Source organism: Dipodomys spectabilis, unplaced genomic scaffold (genome assembly GCF_019054845.1).
Source record: "Dipodomys spectabilis isolate Male_0828 unplaced genomic scaffold, ASM1905484v1 ptg000004l, whole genome shotgun sequence".
NCBI lineage: Eukaryota > Metazoa > Chordata > Mammalia > Rodentia > Heteromyidae > Dipodomys > Dipodomys spectabilis.
The window spans coordinates 3,519,015-3,539,286 of record NW_024870681.1 but is presented as its reverse complement, the minus strand read 5'-3'; the positions used below and the strand labels follow the sequence as shown (position 1 = coordinate 3,539,286).

Sequence of the window (20,272 nt, the reverse complement as noted above, 5' to 3'; positions counted from 1 at the left end):
ATGTTATCTTAACCAAATTCCCTATGTAAATAGTTCCCTAGGTAAATAGTTAAAGGATTTGTTTTTTTTTTTTTGTCCTGTGTGTAACTAATGCACTGGTAGCTAAGGCTAAGAACCTTACTTAGCATTTTTTCTTGATTTCTACTTGTTCTGGGCTCCCAATTTAGTCACCAAGCTTTGTTGATTCTTCTAGAGTAGTCTCTTTTGCATTTGCCACTTCTTTAGCAGCAATGACACTATCCCAAGCTTCTTTATTCTAAATGTGGATTGTTTTATATATGTACATATTTTTGGTGATATTTAGGATGGAACCCAGGGTCTTGAGCATGTGAGGTAATTTACACTACCATGTGAGCTATACTCTACATATAGACTTTCTGCCTGCACTTTCAATCCAAACCATTGTATACTCAACCACTAGAATGATGTAAGTCCTGCTTTTGTCATATTACTTGTCTGCTAGACAGTGGTATATTTTCAAACTCCTTCCTAAAGAGGGTTTATGTTAGATCATACTGCCCTCTGCTTCCTATCCCTGCTAGACTGTTCTCCTTATCATCTTACCCTTATCCCTGATTTTTTTCTCTAGTCCTACTGCTGGACCTTTCACTTTCTTTCTTTCTATCCTTACTATATTCTATCTATGCCCAACTTTGGTTAAAATTTACCTCTCAACATTATGTCACTCTCAGTAAAAGAATCTCTTGCTGCTTTGAATTAAGTATATACATTACTGGTAATCCCTACTTCACACAGGGGTATGTGGAAAAACATGGACTGTAGAGTCAGCCTTGGATTAGAATCATGTTTTTTTTGTGTGTGTCAGTAACAGGGCTTAAACTCAGTTACTTGTGTTTTCAACCAAGGCTTCCATTTAAGCCCCTCCAGTTTGGCTTTTTGGTAGTTAATTGGAGATAAGCATCTCATGGACTTCCCTTTTCAGGCTGACTTCAAACCACAATCCTCAGATCTCAGTATCCTGAGTAGCTAAGGATAGAAAGTTTCTGAACTACTGGTACCTGGCTAGAGTCATGATTCTTTTTATTAACTATGTAACTAGTTCCCTCTCCCCACCCCCACAGGACTGAACACAGGGCACAGTGCATGCTAAGCAAGTGTACCCAAACTCTTCCTTTATCAGACCTACTTTTTCTGGCTTTACAGTTCTCTTCTGCAATGATCATTAATTAACATATTAAGTGTTTTATTTACTGTATTATTTGTCCATTCCTTAACCCTCATACAATCCCACAATGTAAGTTCCACAAACGCAGGCAATTTTATTGGCTTTGTTTAGTACTATGTGTATCTCTAGCACCTAAGAAAGTATGTGGCACATGAGATGCTCTATTGGTACTTACTAGATGAAAGGATTAAGAGTTTGTATCTATAGTTATAAATATACATGCTATATAAATTATGTATTTATATCTATACCTTTAGCACTGATCAAAAAAATTATAAGCGCTTAATAATATATTCATCCTTCTTCTAATGCCTTCAAACAATTCAACTTTATGACAAGAAGTTTTACTTTTAACAATAACTTTTTCTTTCTTTTTTTTTTTTTTGTTGGTCGTAGGTCTTGAACTCTGGGTGTGGGCACTGTCCCTCAGCTCTTCAGCTCAAGACTAGCAATCTACCACTTGACCACAGCACCACTTCTGGCTTTTTTTATTTATGTTGCACCGAGGAACTGAACCCTGGGCCTCATGCATGCAACGCAAACACTCTACCACTGAGCCACTTTCCCAGCCAATAACTTTTTCTTATTATCAGACCTTCTCTATTTTCTGAATGTTTACCAGAAAAGGAACATGTAACACTGACAGCCAAAATGAATAAATTCAGTCATTTCCTCAATAATTACCTTATTAAGAAGTGGCTGTAATTTGGTTAGTGCTATTACTGTAGCTTCTATCAGAACTTGACTGTTGTAAGTATCAGGTCCTTTTAAGCAACTCTCAAGTGCCTTTCAGGAAAACAGAATAATTTATTTTACTTTCATTGAAAACAGAATCTCAGAAGCACATGAGAAACATTTACTTATTTGATAATTATTACAATAATTTAAAATACAATGGTAATCATTACATATTTAGTTTCTTATTTTTACAAGTAATTCTATATTACATCTTGGTAACTAAGGATTATTATAATTACAAATGATACACACAAATGATACAGTTTTACGTAAGTATACATAGTTTTTACCATATAATTAAAAGCTTTGAAAACTGATAAAATACTAAGGATATCAGCTTTGCAAAAAAACAAAACAAAATATTTTCTTAAAGACTTTTTTTTTGGGGGGGGGGGGGGGTCCGGTCGTGGGGCCTGAACTCTGGGCCTGGGCGCTGTCCCTCAGCTCTTCAGCTCAAGGCTAGTGCTCTACCACTTGAGCCACAGCGCCACTTCCAGCTTTCTTCTTTTGTTGCTTATGTGGTGATGAGGAATTGAACCCAGGGCCTCATGCATGCAGGGCAAGTGCTCTACCACTGAGCCACCTTCCCAGCCGCGCGCGCGTGCGTGTGTGTGTGTGAGTGTGTGTGTTGATCTTGAGGATTGAACTCAGGGCCTGGGTGCTACTCCTGGCCTTTGTTTTACTCAAAGCTAGTGCTCTACCACAGAACAACACCTCTACTTCCAGATTTTTTTGGTAGATAATTGGCAATAAGAGTCTCATGGACATTCTTGCCCAGATTGGCTTTGAACCTCGATCCTCAGATCTCAGCCTCCCAAGTAGCTAGGATTATAAGCATAAGCCACCAGTGTTCAGCTGAAGACATTTTCTTCAAAGACAATTTCTTCAATAATTATAGTAACATTTTTTTTTTTTTTTTGGGTTGATCATGGGGCTTGAACTTTGGGCCCAGGAGCTGTCCCTGAGCATTTCAGCTTAAGGCCAGTGTTCTACCACTTGAGCCACAGAACTTCTTCCGGTTTTCTGGTGTTTAACTGGAGATAAGAGTCTCATGGATGTTCCTGCCTGGACCGGCTTTGAACTGCAATCCTCAGATTTCAGCCTCCTGAGCAGTTAGGATTACAGGTGTGAACCACCAGTGCCCATTTTAAAAATAAACTTTAAACTACTAAACTGTAAGAATATATAAATTATTTTTATTAAAATTCTATGTTTTTTAAGATGGAAAGTATGCTTTATATCTTGGAAACTATAAACATTTCGGAGTACCTTGCTAAGAATGCGGATAATTTGCTTTATTTGCCCATGAGATACTCTTTTACTGATACATCCAAAGACCACAAGAGCTCTTGGTTGCAGGGATGGATTGTATTGGAATGCAAATCTGCAATTAAAAAATGCAAAGAGTTTATGAAATGCCTGTGTGTGTGAAAACTAATAAATTCCAACAATGATTACAAGGAATGAATGTAGCTATCATTCAATAATCATTTCAACAATATATCTATAATTTCAACAATATGTCTATTTAATTTTTTTTTTTTTTTTTTGGTTCCGGTCATGGGGCCTGAACTCTGGACCTGGACGCTGTCCCTCAGCTCTTCAGTTCAAGGCTAGCGCTCTACCACTTGAGCCACAGCGCCACTTCCGACTTTTTTTCTTTCTGCTTATGTGGTACTGGGGAATTGAACCCAGGACCTCATACATGCAAGGCAAGCGCTCTACCACTGAGCCATCTTCCCAGCCCCAATTATTTTAATATTTTTATTCAGTACTTGTACAAAGGCATTTCAATTCCAGAAGTGAGGTTATGAGTACTATGCATCTTGATCAAAATGCATCTACTTTTACAATTTATATTTAATTTGGAACATACCTCTGAGCTAGTTCTGTCCACTGATCCAGCCACTTGCATGTTGGAATATCTCTCATACATGCCTGAAAAACAGATAGTTTCAATATACATAAGCACTCGTTTTTAGAAACATTGAAATAATGCTCATCATAATGTCATTAATTGGCATTTATGTTACCAATAACATTCATGGAAGTATTTTTAAGTATTATGTGAAAAACAGCAGAAAAAATAGTAGTTCTTATGTACAGATTTCAAAACAATTTTTACTTACGTTTTTTTTTTTTCATTTTTGCTTTACATACCTCCATGATCTCTAACAAAGCTTCTGTGACTGTTTCCAAGGATGTCAAAGCAAAAGTCTCTCTCTCATAGGATCCAGGAGAGAATGACCTATCACGGTAACTGGAACGGAAGGCAATGACAGCAGCTGACTTAACTTTGCTAATGCCAAACAGCAAGTAAAATTTAGGTAAGGAGAACTCTGTAAGACTGAGTCTCAAAACTTGTTTGGTCTCTTCTGTAAAAGAAAAAAGGAGAAGTAAAAATGTTGACAAAACAATATTTAAATTCCTTTAAAAAATGGATAGTATTGGGGATTGAACTCAGGGGCCTCATAGTTGCTTGACTTTCTTGCTCATGACTGGCACATTGCCACTAGAGCCACATCTCTAGGCTGGATTTTTGCTGGTTAACTGTAGATAGTCTCATAAATTTTTCTGCTCAGGCTGACCTCAGAACAGTATTCTCCAGATCTCAGCTCCTGAATAGCTAGGATTGGAGGCATGAGCCACCAGTGCCTAGCAAAAATTTCATTTGAAAGTGCCATATTTCATTTAGAAAACCTCAGTGTCATATAAAAATTATACAATCAAGTTCCCTAAACCAATCTCCAGACACAGCATGTTAATGCTCAGAGCTTTAGCTTCACTTAACCACAAATTAGTACTGAGAATGCAACACTATCAACTTATACCTAGTAGTTAGTTTATGTAATAACCACAAGTTTATATAACAAATACACAGAAAATGTTCAATATAGTTTCAATATGGAATACAAGTATTTTACTTTTTTATTCATCACAGCACCTTGGTGTGAAGGCATCACTGTAAACAAGAAATCCACAGCAGCCAGGTGATGTAAATGGAGAAGGAAAATGAAATACAAATTCTTTTTCTGTTAACTTACCACTAAAATGAAGCTGTGAACAGGTACACAGAGAGTGAATGATGTTAATGACCAATCCATGTGTGGAAGCTCTAAGGGACAAAGGCCCTGTGGCTACTAAGAAAGTAACAACATGGAAGAGGTAGGGGAGATGAGCTGCCACATCAAGGGAATTGTTGAAGGACAGCATCAGCATGTAGCGGGCTAAAATAGCAATATCATCCCACATAAGATGCTGTTCTAAAGTTGGAGTTGGAGATAAGCATGTCTTGTCAATTATCTTACACATTCTTCCAATAACCTGTAAAAAAAAGATGAATTTTTAAAAACATGGGACTAACAGTTTTATCATTAAAAAGCAGTTTAAGCTGAGCGCCAGTAATCCTAGTACCCAGGAGATCTGAGGATTGTGGTTTGAAGCATGTTGGACAGGAACGTCCATGATACTCATCTACAAATAAGCAGCGAAAAGCTGAAAGTAGAGCTGTGGCCCAAGTGGTAGAGTGCTAGCCCTAAGCAAAAAAGCCTATGCCCAAGCCCTGAGTTCAAGCCCCATTACCAGCACACACACACACATACATATATGCACACAGGCACACAAAAGAGTTTAAAATAACTAATTATGAAACAAAACTCAAGCCCTCCTGAGGCAAACACAGATAAAGCAGATATATAGTGCTACAATAGAGACGGGGAAGAAAAAGTGATTACCTTACTTGAGACCAGCTTCACATTCCCAGAAGCCAGAGCTACCGCAGTATCTGCCATCACCTCAGCTTTTATTGACCCCAGGCCACCTGTAGCACTTGTTTTGATGAAACTATCTAGTACAACGTCAAGCAGGTCTGTGATCTAGCAGAACAGGGAAAATAACTCATGTTTACAAACATATTGCCAATTGATTTTTTACTCAAAGAGCAAGCCTAACCAACACGAAAAATCTTTTTTACCTAAGATCTCCCAAATATTATGTTTTATTTAGGGACCTTTCAGTACATATACTTTATTATAAAATCCACGAGGAAGGATAAGGACATTCATTTGATTTCTTCATAATACTGATGTTCAAAATTTTAAGGGTACCTATTTCTATCTTCATTCATTGGAGAGTATTTCTGTGCTCTTCTAAGATAGTAATGGATGACCAATTTAATTATTTTAAAATATAGGAAATGACATCATAGGGCTATAAAACTGGATTGAAGGTAAGATTAATTAAAGAATTTATGCCATTGTTTAAAGATACTGCCTCCTTAAGTAGTTTGAAGAAATAGTATGTATATTTCTTGCCAAGTCAAAAAAAATTCATAGCCTATATTTTAAGAGTGAAAGCAGATATAAATGAAAGCAGATGTCCCAAATAACATTAAGAAACTTGTATTCAAGTCCACATGGTATAGAAACTGGAATACATTTTAAAGCACTGTTTACTAGCAATGACAACATATTTTTACAAATAAGTTCTATATAATTTTCCATGAAGGAGAGTGCTAAAATAACTAGTTTTTCTCTGCCCTCTAAGATACGCATTAGACATTCACAATTTCCTATCAGTGAGGCTGGTGAGTGTTTTTACACGTTTTGAAGGAGGAAACTAGAGCTTAGAAGAGCAGTGCTTTGTATCTGGGAATTATCAATGTAAGATACTGGATAAATAGCTGAGAAAATTCAATACCTGCCCAAGGCTCCCCCATATTTTTGCTTGAATAGATGGGTACATCTGTTTCTCATTTATGGTCATTGTAATGAGTTTATCAAGAATAGCTGTAACTCTTTGTCGTTTGGCGTCATCATTATGCTTACAAAAACGGACCAGATTTGACAGCCATGGAGTCATATATTCCAAACAAAGGTGTTTCAATTCAATACCTGAAAAAGAATACTCGTTAGCATAGATGGTCAAGAAAAATCACATTGATAATACTTTAAAGAAATGGGGGGGGGGGGGGAGCAGTGGAGGAGGCTGTAAAAAGCAAAGACCATTCCCTAGAATTAAGTCTGAAGAAAGAGAGACTTGGCAAATTTATTTTTGAAAGAGGTATATAAAGAGAATAAACCCTAAAGAAAGTAATTTTAAAAGACAGTAAGCTGATGGGCGCTGGTGGCTCATGCCTGTAATCCTAGCTACTCAGGAGGCTAAGATCTGAGGATCGTGGTACAAAGCCAGCCCAGGCAGGAAAGTCTGTGGAACTATCTTCAATAAACTACCAGAAAACCAGAAGTGGCGCTGCTGCTCAAGTGGTAGAGTGATAGCCTTGAGCTGAAAAGTTGAGGGACATCACCTAGGCCCAGAGTTCAAGCCCCATGACTGACAAAAAAAAGAAAAAAAAAAGATAGTAAGCCATTTTTGAAAAGCTGCCTGATTTTTCTCCCCTTAATAGTAGAAGTTTAGTAAAAGAAAAAAGTACTACCACAAAAATGAGACTGGTATTAATATACTGGCATACCACCCTGTCTCTCCTTAGCCTTTCAAAACTTTGGAGAGCCAATGTACACTTACACGTGTGTTGACACAAATTTAGCAGCCCACCCAAAGAAGAATTAGAGTATGTATGTAGCACACCCTGTTCTTTCATTAAACATTATATTGATTAAATCTGGAGTTCATTTTTCCATCAAAGATTCCCCAAAAGCTGGGCACTGGTAGCTCATGCCATTAATCTTAACTACTCAGGAGTGTGAGATCTGAGGATTGCTGTTTGAAGCCAGTGGGGCAGGAAAGTCCTTGAGACTTTTTTTTTTTTTTTTTCCGGTCCGGTTGTGGGGCCTGAACTCTGGGCCTGGGTGCTGTCCCTCAGCTCTTCAGCTCAAGGCTAGCGCTCTACCACTTGAGCCACAGCGCCACTTCTGACTTTTTTCTTTTTGCTTATGTGGTACTGAGGAATCGAACCCAGGGCCTCATGCATGCAAGGCAAGCGCTCTACCACTGAGCCATCTTCCCAGCCGTCCTTGAGACTCTTAACTCCAATTAGCCACCAAAAAGACAGAAGTGGAGGTATGGCTCAAGTGGTACAGCGCAAGTTTTAAATGGAAAAAGCCAAGCAAGAGTACGAGGCTCTGAGGTCAAGCCCCAGTACTTTTCTCTCTTACAGGTAACACACTATTTTAATTATTTCAATTTACATTTCCTTCATTTTACTAACAAAAGAAAATCTTTTTTATTGTGATTTTTTTTTAAAAAAAAGCTCCACTTTTTATACTCAATACTTAAATACAGCTAGAACTTATTTTTGTATCTTATGGTGTGAATGAAGATGAAGACCTAACTTAATACATCTCTTACTCTCATTACTTAAATGATTTAATCTTTCCCCACCAGTTTGTAGACTTCTTTACCTATTTGATAGTTGATTCTTCTTCTTTTTTTTTTGGCAGAGCTTCGGACTGAGATTAGGGCCTTATAGTTGCCAGGCAAGTGCTTTCCACTGAGCTACATCCTCCCAACCCTCCGACTGCTTATTCTTGAACATTAATATCTTAATTATCATACCATTATAATGTCTGGACATCTTTAATATCAAGTCTATTTTTTTCTTTCAGTATTATCTTAGCTATTCTTGTACTTTATACAAAACTTATAATCATATTGAGTTCTATTTCCACTGTCGATCATTTAATTGCATGGTTATTTTGATGGAACTGCATTAAATTTGTAATCACCTAGAGGAATAATCTGGGGAGAATTCATGCCAGAACATAGTATGTGTTTTCAAATCTTTTCTCATGTTAATATTTATCAATAAAGCTTTGTATCTTTCCAGTTTTATCAGTGCTACACATTTTTCTTCTCAGGGTTTTGTCCCACATCTCTCACTTCACAAAATAAACTTGATAAATTGTAAAAACTTTCAATTACTTAACACAGAAAAATCAAGAAATACATCTAAATGTATAAAAATATTGTATGTGCAACTGAGGGAAAGAGAGGGAAAAATGTCAAGAATTAAGCTGGGAGATGAACATTTATATTGCTATGGAATAAGAAGATGAATAAATAAAAATGTGAAATTCATTGGATTTCTTTTTAGCAGCCAAACACATTTATTAGTCTTTTTTCTTTGTTTTCCAGGAACCCAAAAATATTTTGTAGTTATAAATAACTGAGTTGCATATAATATAGTCATACCTTTCCAAAATAAAATAAAAATTAAAAATTAAAAAAAACAAAAATAAGCTGTTATAAAAGCCCCCAAAACCCTTCCGAAAACTTTTATATATGCATTAAATCATCTTTCAGTTTTAATGAAATGGCAATGACTTAAATCCTTATTACTCAACCTGTCACAATCCACCCTTTAGGTTTTGTTTTGATACATAGATATTTTTTGAAATCCAGCATGAGAAATACAGTACCATCTATGTAAAAAAATACACAGAAAATGCAACTGTACATTAGTACAGTTTAACAATTTTTTCTAGGTGAACCAGTGATTTTAAGTACCACTATACTAAAAAAAGTTAAGATATAAAAAAGGGGGGCCCAGCCTGCCATGAAAATTCACTTCTAGTTTCTGTGTCCATGTAAAACCAATAATATGAGAAGCAGAATTTTGTGAGATTTGTAAAAAACAACTCAGGACTGACTATGGATTGTGTGTTATATAACTCTCCATGTCCAAAAAAATCACAGCTCAGCTGGGCACCAGTAGCTCATGCTTGTAATCCTAGCTACTCAGGAGGCTGATATCTCAGAATTGAGTTTGAAGCCAGTGCTGGCAGGAAAAGTCCAGGAGACTCTAAGTAACACCAATTAACTACTAAAAAACCAAAAATGGAGCTGTAGCTCAAGTAGCAAGATGTGAGAAAAGCTCAGGGATGTATCTAAGCCCTGAGTTCAAGCTCTAAGACTAGTACCAAAAAAAAAAAAAAAAAAAAGAAAAGAAGAAAGGGAGAGAGGGAAGAAGGGAGGGAAGGAAGAAGGGAAGGGAGGAAGGGAAGAAAGGAAGGAAGGAAGGAAAGAAGGGAGGAAGGGAGGAAGGAAGGAGAGAAGAAGGGAGGGAGGAGGGAGGGAGGGAGGGAGAGAGGGAGGGAGGGAGGGAGAGAGGGAGGGAGGGAGAGAGGGAGGGAGGGAGGGAGGGAGGGAGGGAAGGAAGAAGGAAGGAAGGAAGGAAGGAAGGAAGGAAGGAAGGAAGGAAGGAAGGAAGGATGGATCACAGCTCAAAGTCAGCTCCAGAGAAGATAAACACTGTTTCTCATTACATACATAGTTACGTGGAGTTTTCTGCTAAATGAAAAATGCCCAAGCTCATTAAACTGAAATAGTGAAGAAAATACTTTACAGTGGGGTCCAGAAACATCTAAGATGCCAAAAATCCTTCTAACCTTGTTTTTATTGCCATAATATTAGTGGATTTCCCAATGTATCCTAACCAGGAATTTCCTTTAGAATTCCTCCAGTTACAGGGTATCACAGATGAAAAATTGCAAAACGTATTTTAAAAATGAAAAACATAGGTCAGAGACTTCCTAGTAAATTGTAAAACAAAAAATTTCCTATGAATTTTCTTAGAACCATTGTTAGTATTAACGAAAATTATTGTTACTTACTAGATTTGCTAAATCCAGAAATACACTCTTCCAAAAATTCTAAGGTGAGGTGTGGCTCATTAGCCGCCAACGTCTTACTAATGGAGACAATAAAGAGGGTGTTGTTGGCAGGGATGCATAAGCCTGATGTCTCTAGTAACTGGCCCTCGATTTTTAAATTAAAGGTACAGGTTAAGGCACACAGAAGATTATAGGCAGCTGACCTAGGAGGAAACACAAATGAAGTTGTTTTAAAACTTGTTTCTCTTTGTAATTATAAACATTTTTCATAGCATAAAACTGTGTTTCTAATACCAAGTACAACCGATTAATTTTAATTTTATGGTCAATTAAAAAATAAGATGGGAGGTAAATCTGAAATAATCCAAGAGAGATTCTTGACATAATAGCAGAAAAGCACTGTGAGGTTCCTGAGACAGGTGGCTATAGGCCTCCCTTTTACTGGAACAAAAGGTATGAGCAGTGTATGTTCTTAAGGTAGATCATTAGACAAGATGTTTTTAGTGAAGCCAAAGCCCATACAGGGCTTCCTCTTCACTATATCCAGCTAAAATGAAAATCATGAGAAGAGAAATGAGGCCTCTCAGTAAATTAAAGTATTAGGATCCATAAAGTCAATACCCATACTTCCTATGTGCCCTACAAACTGGAAGTCAAAACTAAAATTAACAAAACAAATTACCCTACTTTTCCTTATATGACCTCATTCTTTCGTACACAATCATCAACCAAAAAAAACCCAAAAACCTGTTAATGTTAGGTTCTAATATAACAAAAACTTCACTTTTGAATATCTAAAAATGTATTTAAGCTACTTAGGATAGGAGACAATTAAAAAAAAAGATAAGGACAATTCTTAAATTCTCTTTTGCCCTCCATGCAGTAAAAGGAAAGAGTGACAGTTCAGTAGGTTCTCAGTTTCCTGTACCTCTCCAATTTTTTCATACTGATATACTTATGTAACAATCATATAAGGGGAAAAAAACTCATGAAAATTTAAGTTTGCCTAAAAGGCTTCTTCTCTAGGATGACATGTGTCAGTGAAAAAAAACCAACAGCAAAAAACAAAAAAACAAGCTGCCAGCTTGCTTTATTTAACTAGAAAAGAGTATAAATTCACTCAAGTTAATAATTCTAAGAAGGTTATTAGCATTCTTTAATCAGAAACTTTAAGGATTAGGCATGGTAGTATATACAACTGTAATTCTACCTTTTGGGAGGCTGAGGCAAGAGATTAGTCTGAGCGACATAACAAGCCCTTGTTTCAAAAAATAAAGTACTCACTAGACACTATGTTGAAAATGAACTATACAACTTATGCGTAGGGACAGGAAGGAAAAACTGGGAGAGGGTGAGGGAAGGGGTGACACTGTCCAAAAACTTGTACTAATTACCTGGCTTACATAACTGCAATCCCTTTGTACATCACCTTTATAATATTAAAAAAATAAATTAAAAAATATGAAATGTTATGAGTGCTGGATATAATAAAAAAATTCAGATTGTGTGTATGTGTATGGTTGCATGTATGAACTGGTCCTGGGCAATGTCCCTGAGCTTTTTGCACAAACTTTTTTTAACCACTTGAGATACAGCTCTACTTTCCAGCTTTTTGGTAGCTAATTAAAAATAAGAATCTAATGGTCTTTCCTTCTTGGGCTGGCTTTGAACCATAATCTCTCAGATCTCAGCCTCCTGAGTAGCTAGGATTACAGGCTGTGAGCCATCAGTGCCTGGCTGGGTTTTCAAACTAGGGATTTCAACGTCTAACAGTAAAAATCTTGATGGTTTCAAGGTACTTGTGACAAATAATTATCTTAACTTGAAAAGGAGAGGAAGGAAAATGGAAAGTAGAATACAAAAGAGGGAGGGGGGAAAGGGAAGGAGAATAACACCATGTACTAAGCACAAGCTATTTGCTAGGTACTATAGTAAACTATCACACATACTATGGATCAAACCTTTGTAGGTAGATCAGTAAGGCACTGATACTTGTATTTTACATTTGGTCTTCCTTTGTCAAAAACTGAGAGCATGATTTGACTTCTACAAAACATAATGGTGTTGTATTTTTAAACATGGGAAACTTAGAGGACTTGGAGGAGAAACAATGTAGGAACAGACTTTTTTTTTTAAGTTATTTTCTTAAAAAAAAATCTGTTATCTACTTTAGATGAAAGTTTCCTGGAGAAAGAACACATACTGGTTTAGAGTGAATCACCTTATTCAGAATTCCACATTTCATGTGAATACCCCACAACTTGATGAGGTCATTCTGGTTAACCAACATAGCATACCAAAGAAATTAAAGTATTAAAAGAGGCCATCTTCAAGGCTGATTGAGTGGTCTCATTTTAAACATATTAAACCCTGAATAAAGTTGAAGTGACTTTTACAGCAGCCTACCTTAAACTAGGGTCTGAACTGCCTAAATTAAGTAATGCAATATTGAGTAGTGTCCCAGGCACATCTTTTGGTCGAATCTTGGTGTGCTGGGGGATGGAGTCAGGCTGCGACAGTTCCCAGCGGGTCCGGATGTGAATGATAGACTGGACGATGGCATCACACTCCTGGTGCATGAAGGTGAGTGGTGTGCCCTGGTTTGCAATGGTTAAGGTGAACTGGTTCTCATCCACTAGGCAGATTTCTTCAATTTCTGAGGCATAATAGATATCATTTAGAAAGACTGACTGTCCCAAGACTTTTGTTCTCTCTGCTGAGGTTACTTGAACAGCGGTAGAACCAACCTGGAAAGTGGTGGTAAGGGGTGGAGTGGAGAAGAATTAAAATTCCATTATGTAGAATTCTAAGAGGCTTCAAAACCCAATCAACCAACCACCCTACCCCACACTCTGGTTTGCCATTTAAGGAGTTATTATTATGTATTCAAATGGCTTCAATAATTTTTGTGACAAATGATCTAAAAAGAAACTTAAAACATCAAAAATTTTTAATTATGCTTTTAAGAGAGGCCAAAAATCCTATAGATCAGAACTGATTATATTCTGCAGATTTACCCTCCTTAATCTGCAAAAATTTTGTATGGATCAGGAAAAACCCTTACTTGATAATTTCAACTCTCCACACATTCCTACCAGAGCAGTGACAGTCTACCCTCACTATAACCCAACCTAGGATGTTATCCACTCCTTCTGCTCAACCTCAAAAGAGATCTTCCCACATCTGTATTTGTCATATGATCAATAAACTATATGAGGAAACATAGGGCGGCTAGGATATAAGGTGGGTAGAAAGGTAATGGACCATTCATAAAACACAGACTGAAATTTACCTTAATAGAAACTTTGGTGTCTTTGTGAGCTAGCTTGAGAGCATTGTGGAATACCTTCAGGTCCTCTTCCAAGGCTAAGGTGGCAGCAGGTAGTTTCTGTTGTTCATGCTCTATGTGCTCAGCTAGTTTCCCAGGACAGTCTATGAAAATGAGTCTTTTGCTGCCTTTGAGACCAGTCAGCAGCCGTTCGTGATACTTGGTATACTCTCTGACCCAGGAGTTACAGTTATAGATATAGACAGCAGAGACATTGTCATACGCAAAGCCAGGAAAAACCACAAACCACTTTGACAGAAAGTCTGTTTTAAAGCGATTGCTAGGCCCAGTATGGGTAAGGTCAACTACAATTTCATATGGCTTTGCATAGTATGGCTTTAAAGTCAGCAAGACATGGTATATCAGCAAATCACCATTGATCTGGCCAGTTTTGAACCTAAGGAAGATGATTAAAAAAAAAAAAAAGACAGATCATTAACCAAGTTCTGAATAAATATATAGAATATAAATATATTTCTGATTGATTCCTTCCTTCCTTCCTTCCTTCCTTCCTTCCTTCCTTCTTTGTATTTCTTTTTTTGTTGGTCATGGGACCAGAACTCTGGGCCTGGGTGCTATCTCTCAGCTCTTTAGCTGAAGGCTAGCACTCTACCACTTGAGCCACAGCGCCACTTCCAGCTTTTTCTGCTTATGTGATGCTGAGGAATTGAACCCAGGGCCTCATGCATGCAAGGCAAGCACTCTATTACTGAGCTAACTTCCCAGCCCCTCTGATCTGTTTTCTAGACAGTACAATATAATACAATTATTAAATTCTGAATTCATGTCTTATTTCAGTGTTCTCCAGACATTGAAAAATAAGGTTACAGGAAAGGAAAAGAACAATCTCCAAATCTCCTATTTAAAAAATTTGAGCAAGCTGGCCAGTGCCTCATGCCTGTAATCCTAGCTACTGAGGAGGCTGAGATCTGAGGATCTCAGTTCAAAGCCAGCCTGAGCAGGAAAGTCCATGAGACTCTTATCTCCAATTAACTGCCAGAAAACCAGTAATGGTGCTGTGGTTCAAGTGGTAGAGTGCTTGCTTTGAGCTGAAGAGCTGAGGAACAGCGCCTAGGCCCAGAATTCAAGCCCCAGGAATGACTAAATAAATAAATAAATAAGTACATAAATAAATACATAAAATAAAAAAATTTAAGGAAGCAAAAAAATAAATAAATTGCCCCTCAATCAAGGGAAGAGTCAGACAGCCAGTACTGCTGGATGAACCCATCTGGGCCCACCAAGCTTTTCATGTAAACAACTTGGGTGGGAATGACCCACCTTGAATGAAATGGAATAGACTTTAGACAATCCATTTACCCTACCCTGGCCAGAGACTGCTTCAGCAATGAACATATTACTCAAACAAGGATAATCTTGTCAGGGGCCCAATTCAGAGACTAGCCTTATACTGTTGGGATTTGAGACGTTTTTCTCTCTGATATTATAAAACACACACACACACCCCCTCCACAAATATATAACTCTTTGAATAGATAACTCTTATCTTGGGATATAAAGGAAAAACCTGCCTAAAAACTAAGAGCAGGAGCTGAGAAATGAAGAATATAAAGCCTTGGATATATCATTTAAGTCCTAGATAAAGTCCCTCCTAATTTCAAAAATTATCCATAGACTATTCAATCATGTGAGCCAATAAATACCAATTTTGATTATGCCATATTATGATTATTAGTTTTGATTACACCATATTAGTTCATCTGTTGCTGAAAATCAAAACAACATTAATCAACATGAGTAGCGTTGGTTACAAAGCCCTGGGGAATATGGTACTAGCATTTCCAATATAAATAATTTATATTAACTTAGGCTCAATGTTTTCTATACTTGATTACTCTGGTGATGGTACTACCAATAATGATGATAAAGGTCTTCACATCAGAGTTTTTAATCTGTTGGGGGGAAATAAAACTGTGACATATTAAGTGGCTTTCAAACAAAAGAAAAATACTTGAAATAAAGAAAGATACAGGGGGCTGGGAAGGTGGCTCAGTGGTAGAGTGCTTGCCTTGCATGCATGGGGCCCTGGGTTCAATTCCTCAGCACCACATAAGCAGAAAAAAAAGCCAGAAGTGGCACTGTGGCTCAAGTGGTAGAGTACTAGCCTTGAGCTGAAGGAGCTGAGGGACAGCGCTCAGGCCCAGAGTTTAGGCCCCATGACTGGACCCAGAAAAAAAAAAAAAAAAAAGAAAGATACAAATTGAGCATCTCTAATCTAAAATTCCAAATCTCAAACTTTTGAGCACCAATATACCACCACAAGATGAAAATTCACACCTGATTTGGGGAAAAAATTCTTACACACATGTAAGCTTGAAAAGAATTTCTACAGATTTCATGCATGCTAGGCAAGCACTCTACCACTAAGCTACATTCCCACTGTCTTATATAATTCAAGTTTACAAGGTAGTTTCTCAAATCATTGTTGCAGTTCCACAAATTGAAATGCCAATTATACATAACATTATTTCTATTATCTGTCAAGTATCCTAAGGGCTCCATACTCACATTTTCATTAAGTCTGTCATATACAAATAAAAATTTTAAGGAAGGTTTTACTGCTAAATTAAAGTCACCACCTTAAAACTGCTATTGAATAATGCTAGTATATCAGTCAAAAGCATATAGCAGGCATACATAATGAACACAAAGTGAAGAGATGTTAAACAGAAAACCCTCCCTCCTCTGGAGGCGTGGATTGTTCTACAAAGCCTCCTATCATCCCAGTGGCCCACGACACAAGTGGGAGTTTTTTCTACAGTGACATGTGCTTGAGTTGCAGCGAAAAGGAAATGTGTCATCTGTGGTTTGGTTTTGAAAGTGGAAAGCTTGCTGTACAAAATCATTTTTAACTGCAGATTTACTGTAAGTTTCAAGGTCTCAAAACATAATCTACTTTAAATAAGAAGACAAGAAAAGAAGTGGTTTATTAAAATTACATTATAATCAGATTTGACCAAGCATTTTGTAAGGTAGGTCATAAATTTGACTTTTCTTATTCTTTTCACTTATAACTTTGTTCAAACTTGTGTTTGAGGAAGTACTTCAAAAGGTATGTAAGAATCTCGTTAACAAAACAGAATCATAAGCTACTGAAAATGTATGCTGCTTTCTTCTGTCATATGAAATTTTGTATGCAATATAAACAGTTAGAATTGGAAAGATTGTTAGTATGGTTTAAATTCAAGATTAGGGAAAAATTTGAACTTGGGTTTTCCAAGTAAAATTGAAACGTCTGATATTTTAAAAAAGAGTTTTAAAAATATCTCTCATTACTAATGCTTGGCCATTATACATTTTATTGAAAATGTCCAGAGATTTAAAAATGTAACAACTTTTAATCACTTTGTGGCAAAATTAGAGAAGGAGAAACAGTCACCAATTCTCAGGCATTTGTAAGAATAAGAGAAAGTCTCACTCTGTCATCTGCTTGTTTATTTGGGCACGATAGTACATCTGGCTGAAGACAATTGACAGGGGGCCTATTATCTGTCTTGTGGTAAGCTCTCCTAAAATGTGCACAAATGCTATGATGCATCCTACATTGTTAATTAACTGTGACAAGAATAACACACTTTAAAATCATTTTAGCATCTAATGCAAAAGTCCACTCTCAATTAAAAGGTTGGAAATCACTAATTCAATTTAAACTTTCTTTTCAGGAAAGAATCATAAGTATCCAAAGAGTTCTATCATTCAAGTTAAAAACTGAAGCCACTATATCTTAAGTGATAATAATAAATAATCCAAAAGATAATCTTGATCCTATATGCTACTTTTGTGTATGTAACCCAACATATCACACTTTCTATTCTCACTTTCTTTATTTCAATAGAATACAAAGTATTATCTACTGACAAAAGCAACTATTACTAATTTAAAAAAATACCTTGGTGTTCAAATGGCATCTGTGAGTTAAGAGACACAGAAGGTCAGGTACCATCCTAGACCTGTTGAATTAGAATCTGCATATGGGGGAAAAAGATTCTTCTACACGTACAAGCTTGAAAAGAGTTTCTACAAAATACACAAGGTTCTCAGCCAGTTCATTACCAAACCTCCAAACAATCCAGTTTTTGCTTTTAGTTCCCTCAAATAAACACTAAGAACAAAATATTCTTACAAAAGTAGCTCAGGACAAACAAATATTATTATAAAAGAGGTAACTTGCTAATGGTGAAAAAATATTTTCCTGCTAGATTATCAATATCTGGAACAGATATGCCAGCTTTCCCCAAATTTCTAAATTTATGGTAGATAAGAATTTGAAATATAACTTGTCCCCTTTTTGTATAGACTTCTAGGATGTGCTCAGCCAAAATGGAGTCTCAACTTTTGGTGTTGTTCTTGCTCACACAATACCCATGCCACTGAATTGTGGTTCTGACTCCTGCTGAAATCTCTCAACTTTTTCAATTTTATGTTGAGACCCTTTGTAATCTTCTACTTCATACTAAGTCAAATATCTTTGTGGCATTTTTATTGTATATCTTTCTTTAGACTGTTGGAATTAGATAGATATTTTCAACAAAAATATCCTTTTTGTTGAAATTTTAGAAGTTTAGAAGAAATTTGTTTTTCTTTGTTTGGAAGATCTTTACACTGAAAACATAAGCATGTTTTCCTTTTCAGAAAGTCACAGTAAGTTGAGATAAAATACAGATTAAAATGGAGAAGTAGCAACATAAAACTGCTTTCACAAATCTAGGAATGTATTTCTAAGTACTGCTTTATTATAAGTGTCAAGATAAATGCCCAAGAAGGAAAAACAAAATCAACTTGAATTTTGAAGTCTTCTTTTAGTTCTAGTTTCTTAAAAACTTCCTCTCTTTCCAAAAAAAAAAAGCCATTTGTATTTTCTTTTTACATATGAAGCAAAACTTTGCCACGTTTTTCTACTGCAAAGATTGGTTAATGTGTGAGCTGGGAAGGTGGGGATTTCAAAAAGAACAGTCCATTTTTTATTTTTGTAAAAGAAAATGAGTAAACAGTCAAAGGAGAAGCATCTGTATCAAAGCTGAAGTCTATCATGCTGAAAGGAGAGAAAAGTATGAAAAGTAACAGTATTTAATTTGAAAAAGATATTTTTAATGCTTAACTTACAGCATCTAAACATATAATAGAAACTTAAATGATGATCTATAAATAATTTGAGACTAGGAAAGAAGGAATTCAACAGCAAATGTTAAGGCATGAGTTTATATTTGTAATGATTGTCTTCTAATTACAAATACCAAATCTAGGAGCTATTATTCTTTCACAATTTAACAACTGATATTGCTGTCCCCACAGATTACCAGAATATTCATGGATATGGAACACATAGGACAGTACTTACATCTTGCTTTTCTGATCACAATCATTTTCGCCTTGTCAACTGGAACTAAAGCCAACCATACACAGCTGTGGGCTAGTAAGCCTACTGCCTGGGATTCAGCTATTCAAAGCAGCCCAGACACACACCAAAATGGAAACATTAACTCAAACCCTGACTTTCCTCAAGTGGATTACAAAAATAATTCTACAACCATGCCAGAAATAGCAACCTCTTCTCACATGGCATCTTTACCTTCTAAATCTCAACAGGAGCTCTATACATCTTCTGTTGTCAACAACAGTTTTCTAATAACAGAAAGCTCTGAAAACACAAGCAAAAGTCATGATGAAGTTTTTAAAGAAAATGTCTGTGCGGAAAACAACATGGCTATGCTCATTTGCTTAATTATAATTGCAGTGCTTTTTCTTATCTGCACCTTTCTATTTCTATCAACTGTGGTTCTGGCAAACAAAGTCTCATCTCTCAGAAGATCAAAACAAGTAGGCAAGCGCCAGCCTAGAAGCAACGGTGACTTTCTGGCAAGCAGTGGGCTCTGGCCTGCTGAATCAGACACTTGGAAAAGAGCAAAACAGCTTACAGGACCCAACCTCATGATGCAATCTCCTGGAGTGCGCACAGCTACAAGGGAACGAACGGATGAAGAAGGAACTGAAAAACTGACCAACTAACAGATGCTTTAGGAAATAAAAATGCAAAGTAGCTATGAGAAAGGTTATAGACGAGAAAAACACAGTTCATTTGGAATTTAATGTCAAAGTGTTGGTCACAAAATCTAAAATTTGAAATCAAGTAGGGCAGGAAGGGAGGTGTATGCCTGCTTAATTACTTAAACTATGTATTTCTGTTTGACAATATTTTGAAAAGCAAATAAAACAACCATTTGGGGAAGGGTTTAAAGCTAAACCAAGCGGGGCGCTGGTGGCTCACGCCTGTAATCCTAGCTACTCAGGAGGCTGAGATCTGAGGATCGCGGTTCAAAGCCAGCCCGGGCAGGAGAGACCATGAGACTCCTATCTCCAATAAACCACCAGAAAACCGGAAGTGGCGCTGTAGCTCAAGTGGTAGAGCGCTCGCCTTGAGCTGAAGAGCTG

General features: G+C 36.7%; 2 protein-coding genes across 7 annotated transcripts in view; one reads left to right on the top strand and one right to left on the bottom strand.

Annotated features, from left to right (window-relative positions):
* Nf1 (neurofibromin 1) overlaps window positions 1–20,272 on the bottom strand; it is a 243,895-nt gene that overhangs the window by 33,463 nt on the left and 190,160 nt on the right. For all 6 annotated transcript variants that reach the window (XM_042691650.1, XM_042691659.1, XM_042691675.1 and 3 more), the window contains 10 exons: window positions 13,787–14,219; window positions 12,901–13,241; window positions 10,495–10,697; window positions 6,623–6,816; window positions 5,659–5,799; window positions 4,969–5,248; window positions 4,085–4,299; window positions 3,801–3,862; window positions 3,194–3,308; window positions 1,871–1,972 (listed from right to left, as the gene is read on the bottom strand). In XM_042691650.1, the coding sequence (XP_042547584.1) occupies window positions 1,871–1,972; window positions 3,194–3,308; window positions 3,801–3,862; window positions 4,085–4,299; window positions 4,969–5,248; window positions 5,659–5,799; window positions 6,623–6,816; window positions 10,495–10,697; window positions 12,901–13,241; window positions 13,787–14,219 (2,086 nt within the window). The remainder of the gene's footprint in view (window positions 1–1,870; window positions 1,973–3,193; window positions 3,309–3,800; window positions 3,863–4,084; window positions 4,300–4,968; window positions 5,249–5,658; window positions 5,800–6,622; window positions 6,817–10,494; window positions 10,698–12,900; window positions 13,242–13,786; window positions 14,220–20,272) is intronic.
* On the top strand, window positions 16,610–20,165 carry Evi2a (ecotropic viral integration site 2A). Its single transcript, XM_042691763.1, has 2 exons — window positions 16,610–16,815; window positions 19,136–20,165. Exon 2 carries the CDS (start codon window positions 19,151–19,153, stop codon window positions 19,847–19,849), a length of 699 nt encoding a protein of 232 aa, XP_042547697.1. The 5' UTR covers window positions 16,610–16,815; window positions 19,136–19,150; the 3' UTR covers window positions 19,850–20,165.

Excerpts from the sequence above, each read along its gene's own strand:
- Evi2a (XM_042691763.1), top strand. The coding sequence starts at position 19,151 with ATGGATATGGAACACATAGGACAGTACTTACATCTTGCTTTTCTGATC.